Source organism: Lolium rigidum, chromosome 5 (genome assembly GCF_022539505.1).
Source record: "Lolium rigidum isolate FL_2022 chromosome 5, APGP_CSIRO_Lrig_0.1, whole genome shotgun sequence".
In the NCBI taxonomy this organism is placed as follows: Eukaryota; Viridiplantae; Streptophyta; class Magnoliopsida; order Poales; family Poaceae; genus Lolium; species Lolium rigidum.
In genome coordinates, this window is record NC_061512.1 from 11154642 (window position 1) to 11173132 (window position 18491).

Below are 18491 nucleotides of genomic sequence, written 5' to 3' on the forward strand. Positions count from 1 at the left end.
ACGGATTTACCTTACAATTTTACATACAACTGGGAGAAAAATATTCGAACTTTTCGAACATACAAATCGACACCCCACTTTATTTTTTCCCGCGGTCAGTAATTGCCAATGAAAAAGAGACCGAGAAAGCAAGTTCAAAGTCCAAATTTCAAAACTCGAATCGGAAGGGAGATGGAGAGGCCGTGACCCGTGCTTCTGGCACGACGTCAGATGGTACGCCAAGAGAGAGAGAGAGGGGCACGTGTCGACCTCCCATTGCGTCTCCCGCCTGCAACCCCACTCACTCACTCCCGTTTTCCCGCCATTTCTATCCCATTCCAGAAGCTTCCTTCCTTCCTCGCCTCGACTTGCTCCGCCACCGCCGCCGCTGCCGCCGCCCAAGACGGAGGATGGGGACCCGGGACATGCCGCTGCCTCGCCTCTACGAGCTCCTCCACGGCCAAGGTGAACCACACCCTGCCCGCTCCGCTCTTCTGGCTCCCTCCGCCGCGCCGTCTCATCGCTTCTTGTTTTGCAGACCGTGACCGCTGGCCGCCGGAGGCCAGGTTCCTCGCGGTCGCGCACCACGGCGACGTCCGCAAAATCAAGAGTAAGGCCCGCACCCAACTAATCCCCACACCCGTCTCTCTCTCTCTCTCTCTCTCTCCCTCCGGCGTCCCGTCCCCAGTTGCCTGATAGATCTGGGGGCGTAGGGTTTCAGTTAGAGTGCGATTCACTTCCGACTTGGCGCGGATTAATTGTGGGTGAGAGCCACGCGTCTGATGCTGGTGCGGATTTGGTTGCGTCTGATGCTGGGGTGTTCTGGGCGTGCTGATTCAGGCTGGGGCGTCCGACTTCGTGCTTTCTCGGGGAAAGTTGGGCTTTTTTTTCATTACTACCAAGCTCTTCCACTCATTCGTTAGGGATCAGTGGCGATCTATTTCTGATGTGGTGGCCACAATTCAGTATTCTTGCCGTGCTTCCTGACGACTGAAAGCGTGCCCCTTTCTTTGACGACTGCAGAGATCGCGAAGGAGCTGGACGTGCAGGGGCGCGGGATCCCGGCGACGGTGGCCAGCACCACCTACATGGGCATGAACGCGCTCCACGCCGCCGGGGGCCGCGGCAGGCTGCCAGCCTACGAGTACCTCGTCGAGGAGGTCGGGATGGACGTCGACAAGCCCGACACCGCACAGGGTACTAACTCACCTCCCCAACCCCCAAAGCGTAGAGTTGTATGAATTGATAATCATTATTAACTTCAGCTGGCTTGTGTGGATCTTGATGCTAGCTTTCACACCCGCGGCGCATGCCGTCACCAACGGCTGCCTTCCCGCCATCAAGTACCTCGTCAACCACGGCGCTGATGTGCGTCAGCAACGTTCAAAGGGGAACATCACTCTTCTGCATACAGCTGCACTTCTTGGTATGGAGAGGAACTTCGCTCCATTGTTACTTTTTTCCTGCTGCCTTTGGTTCATGCTCCAAAGAGTCTTCACTCTTGTCGACTTGCTCCCCTGTTTTGAGACAGACCTTTTTCTTTTAGGGAGCGACTACACGGTGGTCAGCCACTTTTTAGTCTAAAAAGTGGTCAGTTCGGACAGTCTATTTTAGGAAAGATTTCAAACTGTGTTTCTTTCCAGAAAAAGAAACCTAGCGTTCCACCTTGTATCCAAAAGCTACAAAGCCACCCGGCGACTCCAGGCTCACGCGCTCGCCCACACCGCATGCTTTCCAGATCCATTGACCGGTAGAAAAGTTACTTCCTACCACCACTGCTCGTCTGTATTGTTCGTTGTTTTCTAGTGTGAAGGTGGGATCAAGCTGCAACCGTTTTGCTCGTTGTGGTCTAGAGTAATCACCTAAGCAGAAGTTTATTCGAGGATATAAATGAAGCTGCATATGCTTTACCAATTGCTTACATCCCACAAAATGGCATGCGACTAGTAAAACATTGACTTACAACAAATAAAAATCAACTTACTTCCCGATAAATAAACATACATCTGGAGTAACATAGAATTATATCAGAAAATGTAAAAGCTACTTCTAGCTCAAAATATAAAGTTACTTTCATGCAAATATAAGATACTGTATGTCTAAAAATGTAGAGTTACTTCTGGCTCAAATTTAAAGTTACTTTGGGAGAAGTATAAGCTACTATAGGTCTCAAAATAAAGAGTTACTTCTCGCTCAGATATAAAGATACTTCGGTACCAGTAAAAGTATATGACTAGAGTTACTTCGCTATAAACATAGTTATTTCGGTACAGGTAAAAGCTACTATATGACTCAAAATATAAAGTTACATCACTATAAAACATAGAGTTACTTCGGTACAAGTAAAAGCAACTATATAGCTCAAAATATAAAATTACTTCGCAATAAAACATATAGTTACTTCGATACAATTAAAAGCTACAATATGACTGGAAATATTATTTCGATATAAAACATAGAGTTACTTCGGTACAAGTAAAAGCTACTTAATTATGGCTCAGAGCACGTCTCAAGTCTAGGTGAAACACCAACTTGTAAGTGCACACACGGCTAGGAACGAGAACCAGCAGCGACACGGGCACTCAGGCAGTATCGACAGTCTTTGCTACCAGTTAGCAACGCGCTTGGTTAAACACGACGGGTTACTTAAGTACCGAGAGACCAAAAAAGATTTACGCTGTGGGTGGAGCAGCCTGGCAGGTAGCAGCTGGATGAAGGAAAGCTCGTACCCAGATGATTCATGGCTAAGTGATGCACGCCCTGCTGGCGAGGAGCCATGTTGGTTGTGCCTATACTACTCCACTACTGCTAATTCAGGAGAAACTCAGTTTACTCTTGCTTCAACCTAGAAAAGATCAACAATGAGTTTGACAGAGAACAATATGTAGACTATTCTTAAAAGATCAAATAGGGCTGGCCCGTATATACTTTTATATGGCATCATTATCAAACAAGATAAACTAAAAAGGTTTTGCAAATAATCAGCAATATCATATAGAACTTACAATAGGTAAATGATGTGAAGACACCAGAAGCAGAACAGCTTGTTTTTTGACTGATGACGGGCTTAATCCAGTTGCAAACAAGGGTATTCGGTCCGATAGCAGACTCAAGTTCATCATATTTGGGATTTCTATTCATGATGTAAAGAACAACTTTGCAGCAGTAAGTACAAATAAAGTTTATGGCAACGCCGTGTGTAGCAGCAGGTACTGTGGGCAATGCAGACTAACATCCAGACCAAACTACACTTACTCTTAATGAGTAGCCTAGTTCAGAGACAACAAAATCAAAAAAAGTTGCAGCAGGTTTGGGGCAAAAACTTTGACAGTGCAAGAAGTAACATCCAACCAACATGTAATTACTTTTACTCTGACACATGTATGTTACACCAAGAACACAAAAGAAAATACTTCTAACTTGACAAAGAGTAACATCCCAAGAACACATAATTACGTCTAGTTTAATATGTGGATTTACATCAAACTACACCAAAAAAATTACTACTAGCTTAACAAGGAGTATCATCCCATCAAACATAATAGCTGCTAGCTTAGCAAATAGTAACATCCCATGAACATACAATTATTTCTAGCTTGGCAAAGACTAACTTCCCATCTACAGACAGTTACTTCTAGCTCAGTACATACACAAACGAACCACAATCCAGATTGTTCACAATGTTGAAACTAAAAATACTATAGCACTAATCCTCCTTATACCAATCTCTGATACAGATACAAAAAAGAAACTGAAGTGAACAAGAAATCATACACTGAAATTCAGAATGAAAAAGTGACCAGGAACTCGTCAAGTAGAAGAAAAACAACCTCTCATATGCACTGGAAAACCTTAGATAATCCTGCCACACAAAAGAATTGTTGGTGGGTGAGATAAATTAGAACAACACGATGGGGAAAACTAACCTAAATCGCAATTCATAGATCTGCAGTTGATAAGTGCTACGAAACAAGCAACAATCTTTGTATGAATCAGGCAACAAATTCTCTACAGACGAACCATAATTGGTTGGAAAATAAACTTGACATGCAGAGTTGATAGTTATATAGCTATCACGTTTGTGAGTCCGCGAGCAAGGATCTATGGCGGGGCCAGAGCACCTCAGCCTCACCTATATATCTCCGGCGAGTCCGCGAGCAAGAATCTATGGCGGGTCGACGGCAAATCGAGGACAAGCGACCACCAGCGGAACCCCTTCCGCACCCACCAGCAGCAAAGACCCTCCATTCGCCTCCCGCGCGCGTGGACAGCAGCAGCCATGCCCTCCCATGACTCGCGCCAGGCCGGTGGAGCCATACCCTCTTCTTGCCCGCGCCCGGCCGCCTGGGCCCTCCACCGCGCGCGGCAACCAGGACCCTCCACCCGATCTTGGCCAATACACCATCGGCCGCCGCCTTGGACCAGGCACGCACCGAACCCAGTTGCTCGGCCGCGACGGATTCCAGTTTTAGGAGTCGACCGGAGATTGGGTGCGGCAAAGGGCGCTGTCGGCCGGAGCGGAGGCTAGCCGAGCTCGCCGGAGGCCGGTGATGGATTCAGGGCGGGGCGCGTCGACGACGGTGTATGGGTGCGGGGCAGGGCTCGCCGGCGGCTAGAGAATGGAGATGGATGTTGGACGGGTGCGGCGGTGGCCAGAAATGGATGCGAGGCGCACCGCGGGTTGGTACTGGCCACTGGGTGGAGATTTCGATCGTGGCCGGATAAGTACCGGGGGAGTGCGGGCCGCCCGATCACCATCGCGTGGACGCGAAGGGTGAGCACGCCGTAGGCCAGATAGTGGTCAGCCAGTTAATAGAATATACGTTTCTTTTATTGTTTTCTGCTGGACTAACCTACTATGTATGTAGCATATATCAGATGTTATGTCAGAGAGCCTTTGCTTCAGTCTGGTTAGGAATTCCATAGTCATGGCTGGTTTTCTTTTTTCATTCTTCGTACAATTGAAAAGAGTGCACCAGGTTGGAGAAAGCAAAATAAGTTTGATTCCTGTCTCTGAACTTCCCGCCGTCTTGGCACCCCCCTTTTCCTGATTTCAGATATGTGAAAAAATCCATGCGTCATCGTACCACTACCAACCTTTTCAGTTTAGCCATTTAAACTAGTTTCCAGTACAGGTTTGTTTACTTGCTGTGATATGCAATTCTTGGGGTATCTATTTTGTAGACTATTTGTTGTAAGTTTGTAGCACATTTCAAAGCAACCCCATTCCCCTCCCCCAGCCGCCCCTACCCAAATGATGACTCTTAATTTAGTATTATTATAACTGCCTTGTTATGATAATAGATAATGGTAACTCTTCCTGTGTCTATTCTGAGAAATGTGAGGCAACAAAATTGCTTCCCACCACTAGTTGTTGGAACTTTGTTGCCCTAAAACGTTTTATTCATGTACTATGTATGTAGCATCGGATGTTATGTGGGAGAGCCTTTGCTTCAGTCTTGTTAGGATTTCCATAAGCATGGCTGTCTTTTTTCATTCTTCGTACAATTGAAAAGAGTGCTTTAGGCTGGAGAAAACAAAATAAGTTTGATCACCTGTCTCTGAACTTCCCACCGTCTTGGCACACCCGTTTTCTGGATGTTTTAGGCACTCTATAGCGCTTCCACAGAAGGTAGATGGACTTTGATTTGTTGTCAGAGACGAGCCTTCAGAGGATCAAGAGCGATTCCTGATTTCGTGACTTCAGATATGTGAAAAAAATCCATGTGTCATTGTATCGCCACCAACCTTTTCAGTTTAACCATTGAAACTAGTTTCCCGATACATGTTTGTTTACTTACTATGATATGCAATTCTTGGGGTATCTATTTTGTAGACTATTTGTTGTAAGTTTGTAGCACATTTCAAAGCAACCCCATTCCCCTCCCCCAGCCGCCCCTACCCAAATGATGACTCTTAATTTAGTATTATTATTACTGCCTTGTTATGATAACAGATAATGGTAACTCTTCCTGTGTGTCTATTCTGAGAAATGTGAGGCAACAAAATTGCTTCCCACCACTAGTTGTTGGATCTTTGTTGCCCTAAAACGTTTTATTCATGTACTATGAATGTTGTTATACTGTTATGACCTTTTATTTTCTTCTTTCTATCAGGGTACTCTGAAATAGTAGAGTTTCTTCTCTCTAGAGGAGCTGATGTTGATGCAATATCCGATCTTGGGACACCTCTCGCGGTTGCTGCTCTTAGAGGATATGCTAGTATTGTCAAGATCCTTTTGCAGAACAATGCAGATGTACTACCCAAGTCCCTCATTAATATGTTGCCTTTTAGCTCCTTTTGTTTGATTTTGCTATTGTCCCAATTGTTCCCACCTGTCTTTGAGGTATTTATTATGTTGTTTGGTGACTAAACAATTAAATGCCAAAAGTCATGCAAGTTTGAGTTATTTGCCCATTTTGTTCGCACCTGCACTACACTAGTGTGAAGATTTTTTTCCTGCAACTTGGTTCCCATGTGTCACTGACTAAAAAAATGCAGTAGGATTCCCTTAGGCTTGGCAAAGTATGGCACTCATTTTCATCATCTAACCTTAAACATGTTTGGTAAAATGTGCGCTAAATATCGGGAACCTTTGTACACCAACCAAACAGGCCTTGCTCATAGGTGGTAATCTGTGAGGCTATACTCTTACCAAAGAAGTATCACCTCAGCTCTTTTTTCCCTTATAAATTCCATCTTTCTGTTGGAACTATCATATTTTGGCACAAAATTTGAATTTCTTTCTCATTTTTCCAGCCCAACAAGGCTTCTTGTCAGTTTGGACCTTTGACATTGGCGTTACAAAAATCTTCTGTGTCCTGTATGAAGCTATTAATTCAGGTATAGTATCCTCTGTTTATATTGCAGTTGCTATGCAGAATTTCATAAACTGATGATTGATTTTACCTACTAAAGTGTATGATGGGCTTGTCTTCTATACTTGTATCTGACAGGGTGGAACTAAAGTGAGCTGTGATAATCCTTTTGATAATCCATTGGTAAAGGCTGCTGAGAAGGGCTTAACTGAAGCTATCAGGTGCTTGTTGGAAGCTGGTGCAAACCCAAATGTTCATGACACGGTGAGAATGCTCCTTTTGTCACATTCTTGTGTCTTGCTTGGCTTTAGTTTCAGCAGACTTGTCTTATAATGATAACCGTATGAGTTCTGATGTAAGTACCACCTACATGGTGCAATCTGTAAGTAAAAATAAAGACTGAAGTTAATTTTGTATAAGCTTGTTACTATTTCACGTTGTCTTTCATTTCGCCAGGCGTATATCGATGAAATACACTAGCACTATGTCTACCTATTATGGTGGTAGTGAATCAATATGGTTTATATTGATCATGTCTAGAACCTTGCTTATTTCTTAACTAATGTGTATTGCTTTTCTAAATCTTTTGTCGTTCCTCAACAGTTTGGTAGATTACCAATAGAGTTGGCTGCTGAGTATGGTACACGGGAAGATGTTGAGATTCTCTTTCCTTTCACCTCTCCCATTTCAACTGTGGAAAAATGGAGCGTCGATGGAATCATTAGTCATGTGAAGATGGAAATCAAGCAACTTGAGGTTCGTCACTGTACAAAATTGTATTGCACACCCACAGCAATTTTGGTCTACATTAACTCTCTGAGCAACATTGGTCAACTCGATGTTTAACCAAAACTTCAATGATAAAACTGCTCAATTTTTTTCCCTATTCCTGACTCTTATACATGTATGTTTCTTGCACCTGCATCACTGCCTAACCTCTATTCTTGAACTCATTTCTTGGATGATACTTTATTGGATAATTAATTTGCTCTATTTATATTTCCTCAACTTTAGCCAAGCTATTTTTTGAAATAGCTCTCTTGTCTTTTTTTTTTGTATCTGCGTAGCAAGTGAGAACAGGGGTTTCCAAACCTTCCGTTGATTAAAACTGTTTCTTGTATTCATTCATTTCGCTTTAGCATCTTGCTACAGCATTGTTTCTCCCTCACACACATCAAACCTCTTAATATATGTTTCTGACTGAAGTATCATGAGTTGCCCAGGATGGTAATTTTGTGAAAAAGAGGATGTCTGACCTGAAACGACAAGCGGATGAAGCATTCAAGAAGCAGGATTATCCAAATGCATCATTGCTCTATACACAGGTACATACTTACACTATTTTTTCTATGTATACCTGAGGTACCGCCATTAAACATGTTCCTCCATTAGAATTTATGTTATTTATCATTAACATTATTTTATCTCGGCCATGCACAAAAAAGTGTCATGTTACCCTGTAATACTATGACATGAACCAGTTGAAAGACTAGTCATAAGTGTGCGCATCTCGTCCCATATACCCGGTGTTAGCCAAACAGTGTAGACAGGAGAAATTTCATGCTTATATCTACTGCTAATAAAAATTGGTAATAGTTTTCTTTTGAAAATTAAAATAAGTATGGAAACACATTAATCTCCATCTTCTATTTCATTGAAAAGTAAAATAAGAATGGCACTGACCTGTTTTTTTTTTTTTTTTTTTTTTTTACGAAGAAACAGCCATACCATTAAAGCAAGACAATTACACTGACTTGTTAATCGAAGTATCATTTTTCTTTCCTTGTAACCATGGGAGAAATGAAAAATTATTGGACTAAAGTGAGGAATGTTTCTGTAATGTGGCAATAACAGCAGCTTTCACTGTTTTGTCTGCTGCAGGCACTGAAGATGGATAACTTTGACGCGAAGCTGTTATCAAACAGGAGCCTGTGCTGGCTTCGCATGGGTGATGGACAGAGGGCTTTTGATGACGCGGCTAAATGCAAAAGGCTGCGCCCGAAGTGGGCAAAGGCTCACTATCGTCAAGGAGCTGCTCTGATGTTCACGAAGGTGCAATAGGAGAGTTCAAACTGACAATTGTGTTGCTCATTTCACATCTGCTATTTGACCCCTCCCTGTGCTTGCCTTCTGTAGGAGTATGATGGAGCTTATAGCGCACTCTCACGTGCCTTAGAGTTGGACCCTGAAAGCGAGGAGATTGAGAAATTGTTCTGGTAAGAGGTCCACCTTTCATCTTGTTGTTTCTTGACTGGCATTAGATCTGTGTTGTAAGCAAGCTTCGGATTCTTGGTTTTGCCAATAATCAGCAGAATTCGACCATCTGTTAACTTGTCGTGATCAACGGATTCTTGCAGGGAGGCGATGGAACTGAGGTGATTACGCCCTCTGCATGCTAACAGCTGAGAGAAGCTCGCTCAGAATGGAAGCTCTTTTTTTTTGGTGTTCTTGACAAAACGTTGAACCTTAAATTATGGTGCCTTTTTTGTATGCGATCCATGTGCCGTCGCTAAGGTGGAGTGAAAAGTTAGAGCAGAACTGGTTATATTCAGCTACTTATTTGGAGTTTTGCTGAAGCTCAAATCCTGTTTTATGGAAGTGTGCTAACTGCTAAGCTAGAGTGAAAAGATTGGTAGAAGACAAATAACATTTTGCATTGCAGTTCGCATTAGATGTGAAAAGAAACATGCCGATCTTCTCTCTGCCCATTGCAAATGCTAGCATAATGTTTTACTTTAAAGAATGCAAGCATAATAGTTGCATAGCTTGTTCTGCAGAGTAAATTACATGAAAACATAATCATGTATCAGTTGTCCTGATGCATCATCATTCAGGAATCATGCAGCAAAGACAGTTGCTCGAACCGTTTCTTGTGATCCATCTGGTCAACTCTTTGGCATAGTATAAGGTGCATTCTCATGCCTGTGGTCAATGAATTAAAAATATGCATGATATAATATATGGATTGGCCATGTAAGAATAACATGTGCATTATTTTTCTTGCAAAATATGTTCCTGCTTTCACTAGTTTATTTTACATATCATATGTCAAACATGTACTCCCTCCGGTCTTATTTAATTGACTCGGATTTAGTACAACTTTGTACTAAATCTGAGTCAATTAAATAGGACCGAAGGGAGTAGTCAACTCGTGCATTCTGGAGACTCAAAAGACCGCATCTTATATTCTTGGATTGAATTCTGCTTTTTACCACACAAGTTGAATTTTTACGCTAATTAACCCATTTAGTGGATTTTCACCGGGATTACTCCATTTTGCCAACCTTTTGCCGAGTGTTCTGACAAAAAAAAATCTGAATAGAAACACTATAGCGTGTTCACTATTATATCTGGTACGAACATTAAAAGTTGTTTCTCTACAGGTTGCCGGCATGAAAAATGGACGGCATGCCATTGCATATGGCACAGTGTTTCGCTATCAAAAAAATTGTTTTTTTTACTTCAGACTTTCAGAGAAGGGTTGCTTGTCACGGTGAACCCCTCGGATTAGTGGGATTATACTTACGCCACCACCAGCGTGGGGAACTTGCATCACCTAGGTCACCAAAAGTAACACACTACTCAGTGTAGCCACATCCTTTGGTATGTTGATTTCGCGCACATGAGAGGTAAATGTTCGGTTAACCTTTACTGCCCAGGTTGGTATAGTATCAGAGGATGGTTTGTTAACCAACGCACTACTCAGTGTATTCACATCCTTTTGTCAATTCACGTAGATTCTTAATTACTTTACTTTTTGCGCACATAAGAGGGGTTAGTTTTGTTAATCACACACTACTCAGTGAATTCACACCCTTTGGTATGGTTTGATACTCAGTTTTGTAACTTTTGTTACCATATACTATACTTGTTTTTTGAAACATCCAACAAACGTTGGCTTTCCGATATATTAAGTAGAGGGAAAATCTACGACAACTTGTACGCCCAGGGCGAGATTACGTTCGGAAATGAACTAGTAAAAAAAAACTCATGGCGACGAGCCAGCCACCCTCTTGGATGATCCACCGTGCGATACAGAACCACACTCCTGCCTCATGGAGCCATGGTCGCAACACATTCCAAGGCCGCCGCTTTGGTGCACTATCATCGTTCGTGGCCGCTGCCCGGCAATCCTCTTACCTCGTCAGCAAAGCTACGCTCCCCAACAATCGAGACTCCCGCAAAAATACAGAGGACTTCAAGGCGGTGCCATAAAAAAGATAGCGACGTGGATGCCGCCACGGACCACTCCAAAAAAGTATGGGTATTCACCCAAAGGTACCTTGGCCTTTGAGGTGTGGAATGGGTGGGGTTCCCCGACAATGCCTTCAGGAAGGAAACACGGTGCAAGAAGACGTTGTCATTGTCGGCACCAGTCCGAGGCTAGTGGTAGGCTTTCACCTGGACACCGACACCCGAGTCCACACGAGCCGAGCAGATGCGCTTCACAAGCCTCATCGTCGACCACCAACTCCAACAAAAAACATTAGTGGTCGCGACACCTCTATCCAAGACAAACGTGCCACGCTGGAGTACTGTAACCGTTGCTACTCCAGGGCAGCCGCCTCGACGGCCTAACCCCTGGAAGCCAGAAAAAAGTGGCCAGAACTCCGCCAATGACCTCCATGTCGCGGGGTAGCTGCCCCTGCATCGCTATTTAACAGGAGCATGCTAGGCCAAAGACCAAGCCCGAGTGCCCCAGACGTGCGAAGCGCCATCGCTGCCGGTAAGTCGCACCGTAGGGTCACAATGAAACCGCATATCGCCACCGCCAGAGCACCCAGCCATGGCCGCCAACTCGAAGACACTAGCAGAACCCCGCTGCCCTAGCTCACTGCAAGATCGGTCCCATATGAGTATATGACGCAACCGTGGATCTACCGCACCGTAGGGTCGTAGCCAACACACATTACGCGGCCAATGGAGCACCTCGCTGCAGTCCATGCCGCACGTCACCTCGCCGACCAACTGCCATGCTATTGCCAGCTTGAGCACCTGCCTCCACCGCTCGGGCCGTAGTGCTACCCGCACATCCACCACAGCCGCCAGAACCCCCGAAAAAACTAGGGGACGCTGCCTTGGCATGCGTGCTCCCTCGCCAGCAACACGTCGTCCAAGACACAACTCTGCTCCAGCTGGAGACCCTCGCACGCAAGGGACAAGGACCAAGACGGCATTGCCCGTTGGCTACGCTTTGAGGCAGGTGGCCAGGGGAGTGGATGAGGAGGGCGGGGCTCAGAGCGCGGTTGGTCGCCCGTGTCCCTCCGAAGCGGCGCAGATACGGGTCTACTAACATTTACTATACTTGACCTCTTTCATCTATGATCATAGGTGGACCGAACTGCCTCTAAGTCCAGGCACATGCCCAGGCTTCCGACCGGCGATGCAGCCTATTTTGACGAAAACTTGGCCGGACTTACAGTGCGCTTAGCCTTGATGAAAATCTTGTGTCCGCCTACTGTCTGTGGCGATTGCTGCCTTGTAGCGTATGTTACTCCGTAACAAAACTCACCCAATCACCGTAGATGGGAGAGGCCAGTACAACGAGTTGAAATTCAAAATTCAAAACATAGATTGAGAAGCAAAGGGGAAAGGCCTGCACTGGTGTCAGATCGTACCATCAGTGGGAGGTCACGTGTCGAGCTTCCATTGGGCCTTCCCTCCCATTTCCCGCTCTTTTCATTCCTCTATTTCCCATCTCTCTCCACTCCACCCACTCCAGAAGCTTCCTTCCTTCCTCGCCTTGCGCCGCCACCGCCACCGCCGGCGACGAGAGTGTGGAAGATGGGGACCCGGGACATGCCGCTGCCTCGCCAGTTCGAGTTCCTCCTCGGCAAAGGTACGTCACCGGCCGGGGGCTTCGGCGGCCGGCGCCCTAATCTGACCCAAATCAATCCATGCCTGCTTCATCTCCCTCCGCCGGCCCGCCGGTCTCACCCTTCGATTCGCTCGTTTTCTTGCAGACCGCGACCAGTGGCCGCTGGAGGCCAGGTTCATCGAGGCCGCCCACGACGGCGACGTCCGCAGCATCAAGAGTAAGTCCAGCCCGCCCGCTCCTCCCCAGCTCTCCCTTTCCCCGCCGGCGCTTCGCTAGATCCGGGGGCTCACGGTTTAGTACACCGTGCGGGTTCCGGTCTGGCCGCGGATTCCCGGCGAGATTGTCGATTTCGCTTGCGATTTAGGCTGGAACGCTCGCTGGGGCTCGATTTCTCGGGGTCCCTGGGGGGATTTTTCTTGTGGCAATCAAATTGGGGCTTTCTGGCATGAGGATCAGTGGCCGTTTCTTCCTGATTTGGGGCCGAAAGTGACCACCTTTTGAGATGATACCACGTTCCTGCCACAAGTCGGGTGCTTTCTTGCTGCTACCAAGTTCTTCCTAACGCATCTCCCGTTGTTGCAGAGATCGCAAAGGAGCTGGACGTGCACGGGCACGGGGTCCCGGTGACGGTGGCCAGCACCACCTACATGGGCTTCAACGCCCTCCACGCGGCCGGCGGCCGGGGCAGGCTGCCCCTCTACCAGTACCTCGTCGAGGAGCTCAAGATGGACGTCAACAAGCCCGACACCTCTCAGGGTGGGTAATTTGTTCGTTTTCCAGTCCGAAATTGTCGGGAGGGGTGGGCTACAGAAGCAGGCAGACCCCATAGCTTTGTAACTTATCACCAACTGTACGTAACTGGGTTGTGTGGATCTTATTGCTAGATCAATCACCTGCTGAGCACGCCGTCACCTACGGCAACCTTCCTGCCGTCGCCTACCTTCTTGACCATGGCGCTGATCTGCATCAGAAACGTCAAGGGGACGTCACGCTTCTTCACTCAGCTGCAATCCGTGGTATGGATGCTTCGTTGCCACTTTCCTCTGACCGCAAGACTACGCATTAGTTTCATGCTAAGGGTCTTTGCTATTGCCTTGCCCCTTCTTTTGTGCTGGACTTTTTTTCTGTTTGAGAATTGTTTTGCGTTCGACCGGCCGACGATGCATCTAGCATCAGATTTTACTTTGGACAGCCTCTAATTGAATCTAGAGGGAATGCCATGGTCATAAAAGCGGATTTATTTTACCAAGAGCCCAGCAAACCTAATATGAACAATTTTCTTGTTGCCATAAATTGAAACAAGACTGATCTTATTCGCTTCTCATGTCCATCAGCATCTGAATAGTAATTAGTCTTTTTTTTATTTATGATGCAACGGTAGGGAAAGCCCCCACCTGAAGTACTTTTATAAATATATATGAAATGGCACGAGCTAGGCCATGGTACAGTGGGCGCTAGATTTTTTACATCGGGATTAAACCCAGAGTTCACAGGACAGAGCTACTGAACTTCACGTAGCGCGTCACACACACGAGCGCACCAAGCTTCAGTGGGGTGCCTGTCAACACAGTAGTAATTAGTCTTATGAAACTTTAAACTTGGTTGTCGCATTGATTTTAATTTTTTGCTCACAGATTTGCAAAAAAACCATGTGTTATATCATACAGCTATCAATATTTGTAGATATTGTCTTCACCCGTGTAGTCCGTATATCTTTTCTTATGATGTCTATTTCATTTTTTTTGTTTACCAAGAAATTTCTAATTACATAGCATAGAAATGATATGATATGATGGATGCTTATGTGGGTATGATTTGTATTCTTATGGAACTGATTTTGGTAAAGTGTTCCGCATGTCTGTTCAGGGAAATGTGTAACCACAAATTTGCTTTCTCCTGATAGTTAATGAAACGTGTTTCCCAAATGCATTTTTGTGTATATAATGTTTATATGTTATGATCCTAATCTCTTGTTCTTCTTTTATTCAGGGCACTCTGAAATAGTAGAGTTTCTTCTTTCTAGAGGAGCTGATGTTAATGCACTATCAGTTACTGGGACACCACTCTCTGTTGCTTCTTTTAAAGGACATGCTAGTACCGTCAAGATCCTTTTGCAGCACAATGCAAATGTACTATTCAATATCTTCTTTGATCTGTTGACTTTCAACTTCAGTTCTCTCTTTTGCTGGCTTTTTGCCGCGTTCTCCAAATGTCCCCACCTGTATTTAAGGGCATTACTGGTTGGTGACAAATACCATGCCAAAAGTTAGGAGCATGTGACTTAGTTGGTTGTCTGTTTGGTTCGTAGCAGTAGTTGTGGCAAGAGTTCTTTCCTACAGATTAGGACATATAAGAGAAAAGAACTATCGTCTCAGCTCTTTTTCCCTTGCAATTTTCATTTTTTTCTTGGAACTATCATATTTTGCCATGAAAATTAAGTTATTTATTTGTTTTTTCCAGCCCAACAAAGGTAATCGTCTGTTTGTAGCTCTAGACATGGCATTACGCAAATCTTTTGTCTCCTGTGTGAAGCTATTGATTCAGGTATAATATTCTCTGCCATACTGCAGTATGAATGTAGGATTTATATAAACTGATGTTCGTTTTATTCATCTTTGTATTAACGAAAAGACAACCATATGATTGGCTTCTCATACTTGCTTCTAATAGGGTGGAGCTAATGTGAGCAGTGCTAGTCCTGGTGATAATCCTTTGGTAAAGGCTGCAGAGAAGGGCTTAACTGAAGCTATTAAGTGCTTGTTGGAAGCTGGAGCAAACGCAAATGTTCTTGACATGGTGATAATGCTCATTTGGGCACATGTTCTTTTGTCTTGCTTGGTTTTGTAGTTTCAATAGACTTGTCTTATACTGATGCAATGACTGTACGAGTTATGATGTAAGTACACCTTCATGATGCTATCTGTATTGTAAAAAGAAAATTATGTGCTAAGTTAGCTTTACTGCATAAAATTGTTACTGTTTTGCCCTTTTCCTTCGTGCCATCTGTTTGTTATTTTGATCAGGTAGTGAATAAATAAGGTTTGCATGGATTGTGTCAAGAATATTGCTTATTTTCTAATGTTCAATATTGCTTTTGTAAATCTTTTCTTGTTCCTCAACAGTATGGTAGATTGCCAATAGAGTTGGCTGCTGAGTATGGTACACGGGAAGATGTCGAGATACTCTTTCCTTTCACATCTCCCATTTCAACTGTGGCCAATTGGAGCGTTGATGGAATCATTAGTCATGTGAAGATGGAAATCAAGCAACTTGAGGTATGCCATGGAAGTAAATTTTCTTGCACACCCACAGAAATTTTGGCCCATTTTAACTCTCTTAAGTAATGTTGGGTGTCATGTTTAATTAAAACTTCATACATCAAGAAACTCGTCAATTGCGGATCTGTTTTCTTGCATCTGCTTTGTTGTCTAACATCAGTTCATGAAAACTCATGATATGTGAATGATGCTTTATCGGATAACTTATTCATTAGCAGGTGCACCAATCAGTTTTCTTAAAGAGTTTTCTTACTTTTTTTCCTGTCTGTAGCAAGTGAGAACTGGGATTTTCAATTCTTGCAGTCATGGAAACCGCTTCTTCTATATTTTTATAGGCTGATAGTGCTTCTTGAATTCATTCACTTAACCTTAACGTCTTTTCTGGAGTACTGTTTCTTCCTCACACGCATCCGACCTCTTAATTTATACCTGACTCGAGTTATTATGAGTTGCCCAGGATGGCGATTTTGTGAAAACGAGAATGTCTGAACTGAAAGGGCAAGGGGATGAAGCATTTAAGAATCAGGATTATCTGAAGGCGTCAGTGTTCTACACACAGGTATTTCCCAGTACCTTTTTTCCCCTGTATAATAGACTGGAGGTACATGCGTACAGCTATGAAAATGGTTCAACCATTTCAGTTTGGTTGGTTTATCTTTAATGTTAATTGACCATATCACCATACCAATTTGTGAATTAACCAACTACGCCATAATGCTATCACATGATCCTGTTGAAAGACTAGTCGCTAGTGTGCGTATCTGGTCAGATAAATGAAATCCTAGCTTAGCAGTGCAGACTGCAGAAGTTTCACCCCTATAGCTAGTGGTACCAAAAAATGGTGATAGTTATGTTTACAATAAATACATAAGAAATTAAGAATGATGACACATTAATCTCAGCTGTTGTTTCATTGCAAGGAATTTCAGGCCTGTGAACCGAATGACAAATTATTGGTCTAAACCGAGCAGCATTTCAGAAATGTGGCAACAGTATCATTTTTTTCACTGTCTTGTCTGTTGCAGGCTCTGAAGATGGACAACTTCGATGCCAAGTTGTTATCAAACAGGAGCCTTTGCTTTCTTCGTATGGGTGATGGAAAAAGGGCTTACGAGGATGCAACTGAATGCGCAGAGATTCGCCCGAAGTGGGCAAAGGCACACTATCGGCTAGGCGCAGCTTTTATGTGTATGAAGGTGCGGTAGAACAGTCCAGTCTGAAAACTATGTTGCTCCTTTCATATCTGTTATTCATTCGACAATGATCTCTCTTTTCTTTAGGATTATAACAGTGCCTATCAGTCTCTCTCACGCGCTTTGGAGCTAAACCCTGAAAGCGAAGAGGTCGAGAAATTATTCTGGTAAGATATACAATCTGCCTTTTCAGGTTTTCTTGACTGTTAGGCTAGCATTGTCAGCAGCTGCAGGTTGTGTGTGTTGCCATGTTTGGTAGAATTCAGATCTTCTTTTTCCATGTTCTGATCAACTGATTCTTGCAGGGAGGCAATGGAACTGAGGAGTTAAACTCCGCACGCCAACTACAGAGAGCAGCTCGCATGGAACGTGAAGATCTTTTTTGGTCCTGTTAGACAAAATCACTTAACTTTGAATTATGTTGCCCCTTTTTACATGTAATTCATGGACTGTAGCAGCATGTTTACCTTAGAGCAAAACATGCTACAAACTTGTCATTTTGAGCTTTGTGAAACTCTCATCCCGTTTGTATGGAAGAAGTGTGGCAGTGAAAGATGAATTGAATTGGCTAAGCATCCTGTTTCTTTTTTCTAGAGTGAAATGGTTGGTGAAATATTGTGTTATTTTTTGCATTGCCAATTCCCATGTCTTTCAAAAGGAGGGAAATTTTTGTAGTGCATTATACAATCTTTGTACCCTGCTGAGTTTCTAAACTGTTTTACTTTTTGATTTCAAGTTGCCAGTTCCCATATATTTTGCATTTGCCAATTTCCATGATTTGTTGACAATACAGATTCTTCCAAGGTATCAAAATTGATATTGTAGGATTCTTTTCATCTATGCTTGTTGCAACTTGACGCTTCGCTTACATGCTAACTAAACCGTTTTATCTACTTCCTTTTTATAATTTTGGAAAACTAAAGTCTTGGGCTGCTCTTAATGTCCATAAGGGATTAAAGAAAAAACCTCATTAGTACAGGTGAAGATCCTATTGATGAGTCTGGTTTTGCTTGGCCATAGCTCCTACGTGAACTCGATTTCTGCTTGGCCATAGCTCTTAGATGAAGTCTATATATAGTTTGTGTGCCACTAATGCATACTAATTAAAGTTTTAATGATGGTCGTTTTGAAACCTGAATATTAGAAGATTGATGCACTTTGGAACTTGCATGTTAGATGGTTATTATCTCTTTGGAAAACAATGTTGGGGCTCAACACATTATCTGAGATTGATAATTGAAATGAAGTACAATCTTTTGTCAGAAAAAAAGAATGAAGTACAATATGTGGAGTTTTAATTCTTGTTCATGATATAATCCCATCCATTCACAATTATCTCGTGTTCTGAGTTTAGTGAAAGTAATAATTTGTAAAGTTTGACCAAGGATAGTAGAAAAATATAACT

The 18491-nt window shown here is 43.8% G+C and overlaps 2 protein-coding genes across 2 annotated transcripts; both read left to right on the forward strand.

Moving 5' to 3' along the window:
* Positions 1-389: 389 nt before the first annotated feature.
* On the forward strand, positions 390-9201 carry LOC124654331 (ankyrin-1-like). The gene is made up of 12 exons (XM_047193343.1): positions 390-444; positions 518-589; positions 1003-1176; positions 1271-1405; positions 6096-6235; positions 6739-6822; positions 6936-7061; positions 7401-7553; positions 8021-8122; positions 8679-8849; positions 8934-9013; positions 9155-9201. The coding sequence occupies exons 1-12, from the start codon at positions 390-392 to the stop codon at positions 9174-9176; spliced, it is 1314 nt and encodes a 437-aa protein (XP_047049299.1). The 3' UTR covers positions 9177-9201.
* Positions 9202-12581: 3380 nt separating this feature from the next.
* Positions 12582-17531, forward strand: LOC124654330 (ankyrin-2-like). Its single transcript, XM_047193342.1, has 11 exons — positions 12582-12636; positions 12761-12832; positions 13198-13371; positions 13500-13631; positions 14605-14744; positions 15076-15159; positions 15286-15411; positions 15738-15890; positions 16351-16452; positions 16919-17089; positions 17392-17531. The coding sequence occupies exons 1-11, from the start codon at positions 12582-12584 to the stop codon at positions 17479-17481; spliced, it is 1299 nt and encodes a 432-aa protein (XP_047049298.1). The 3' UTR covers positions 17482-17531.
* The last annotated feature ends 960 nt before the right edge of the window (positions 17532-18491 follow it).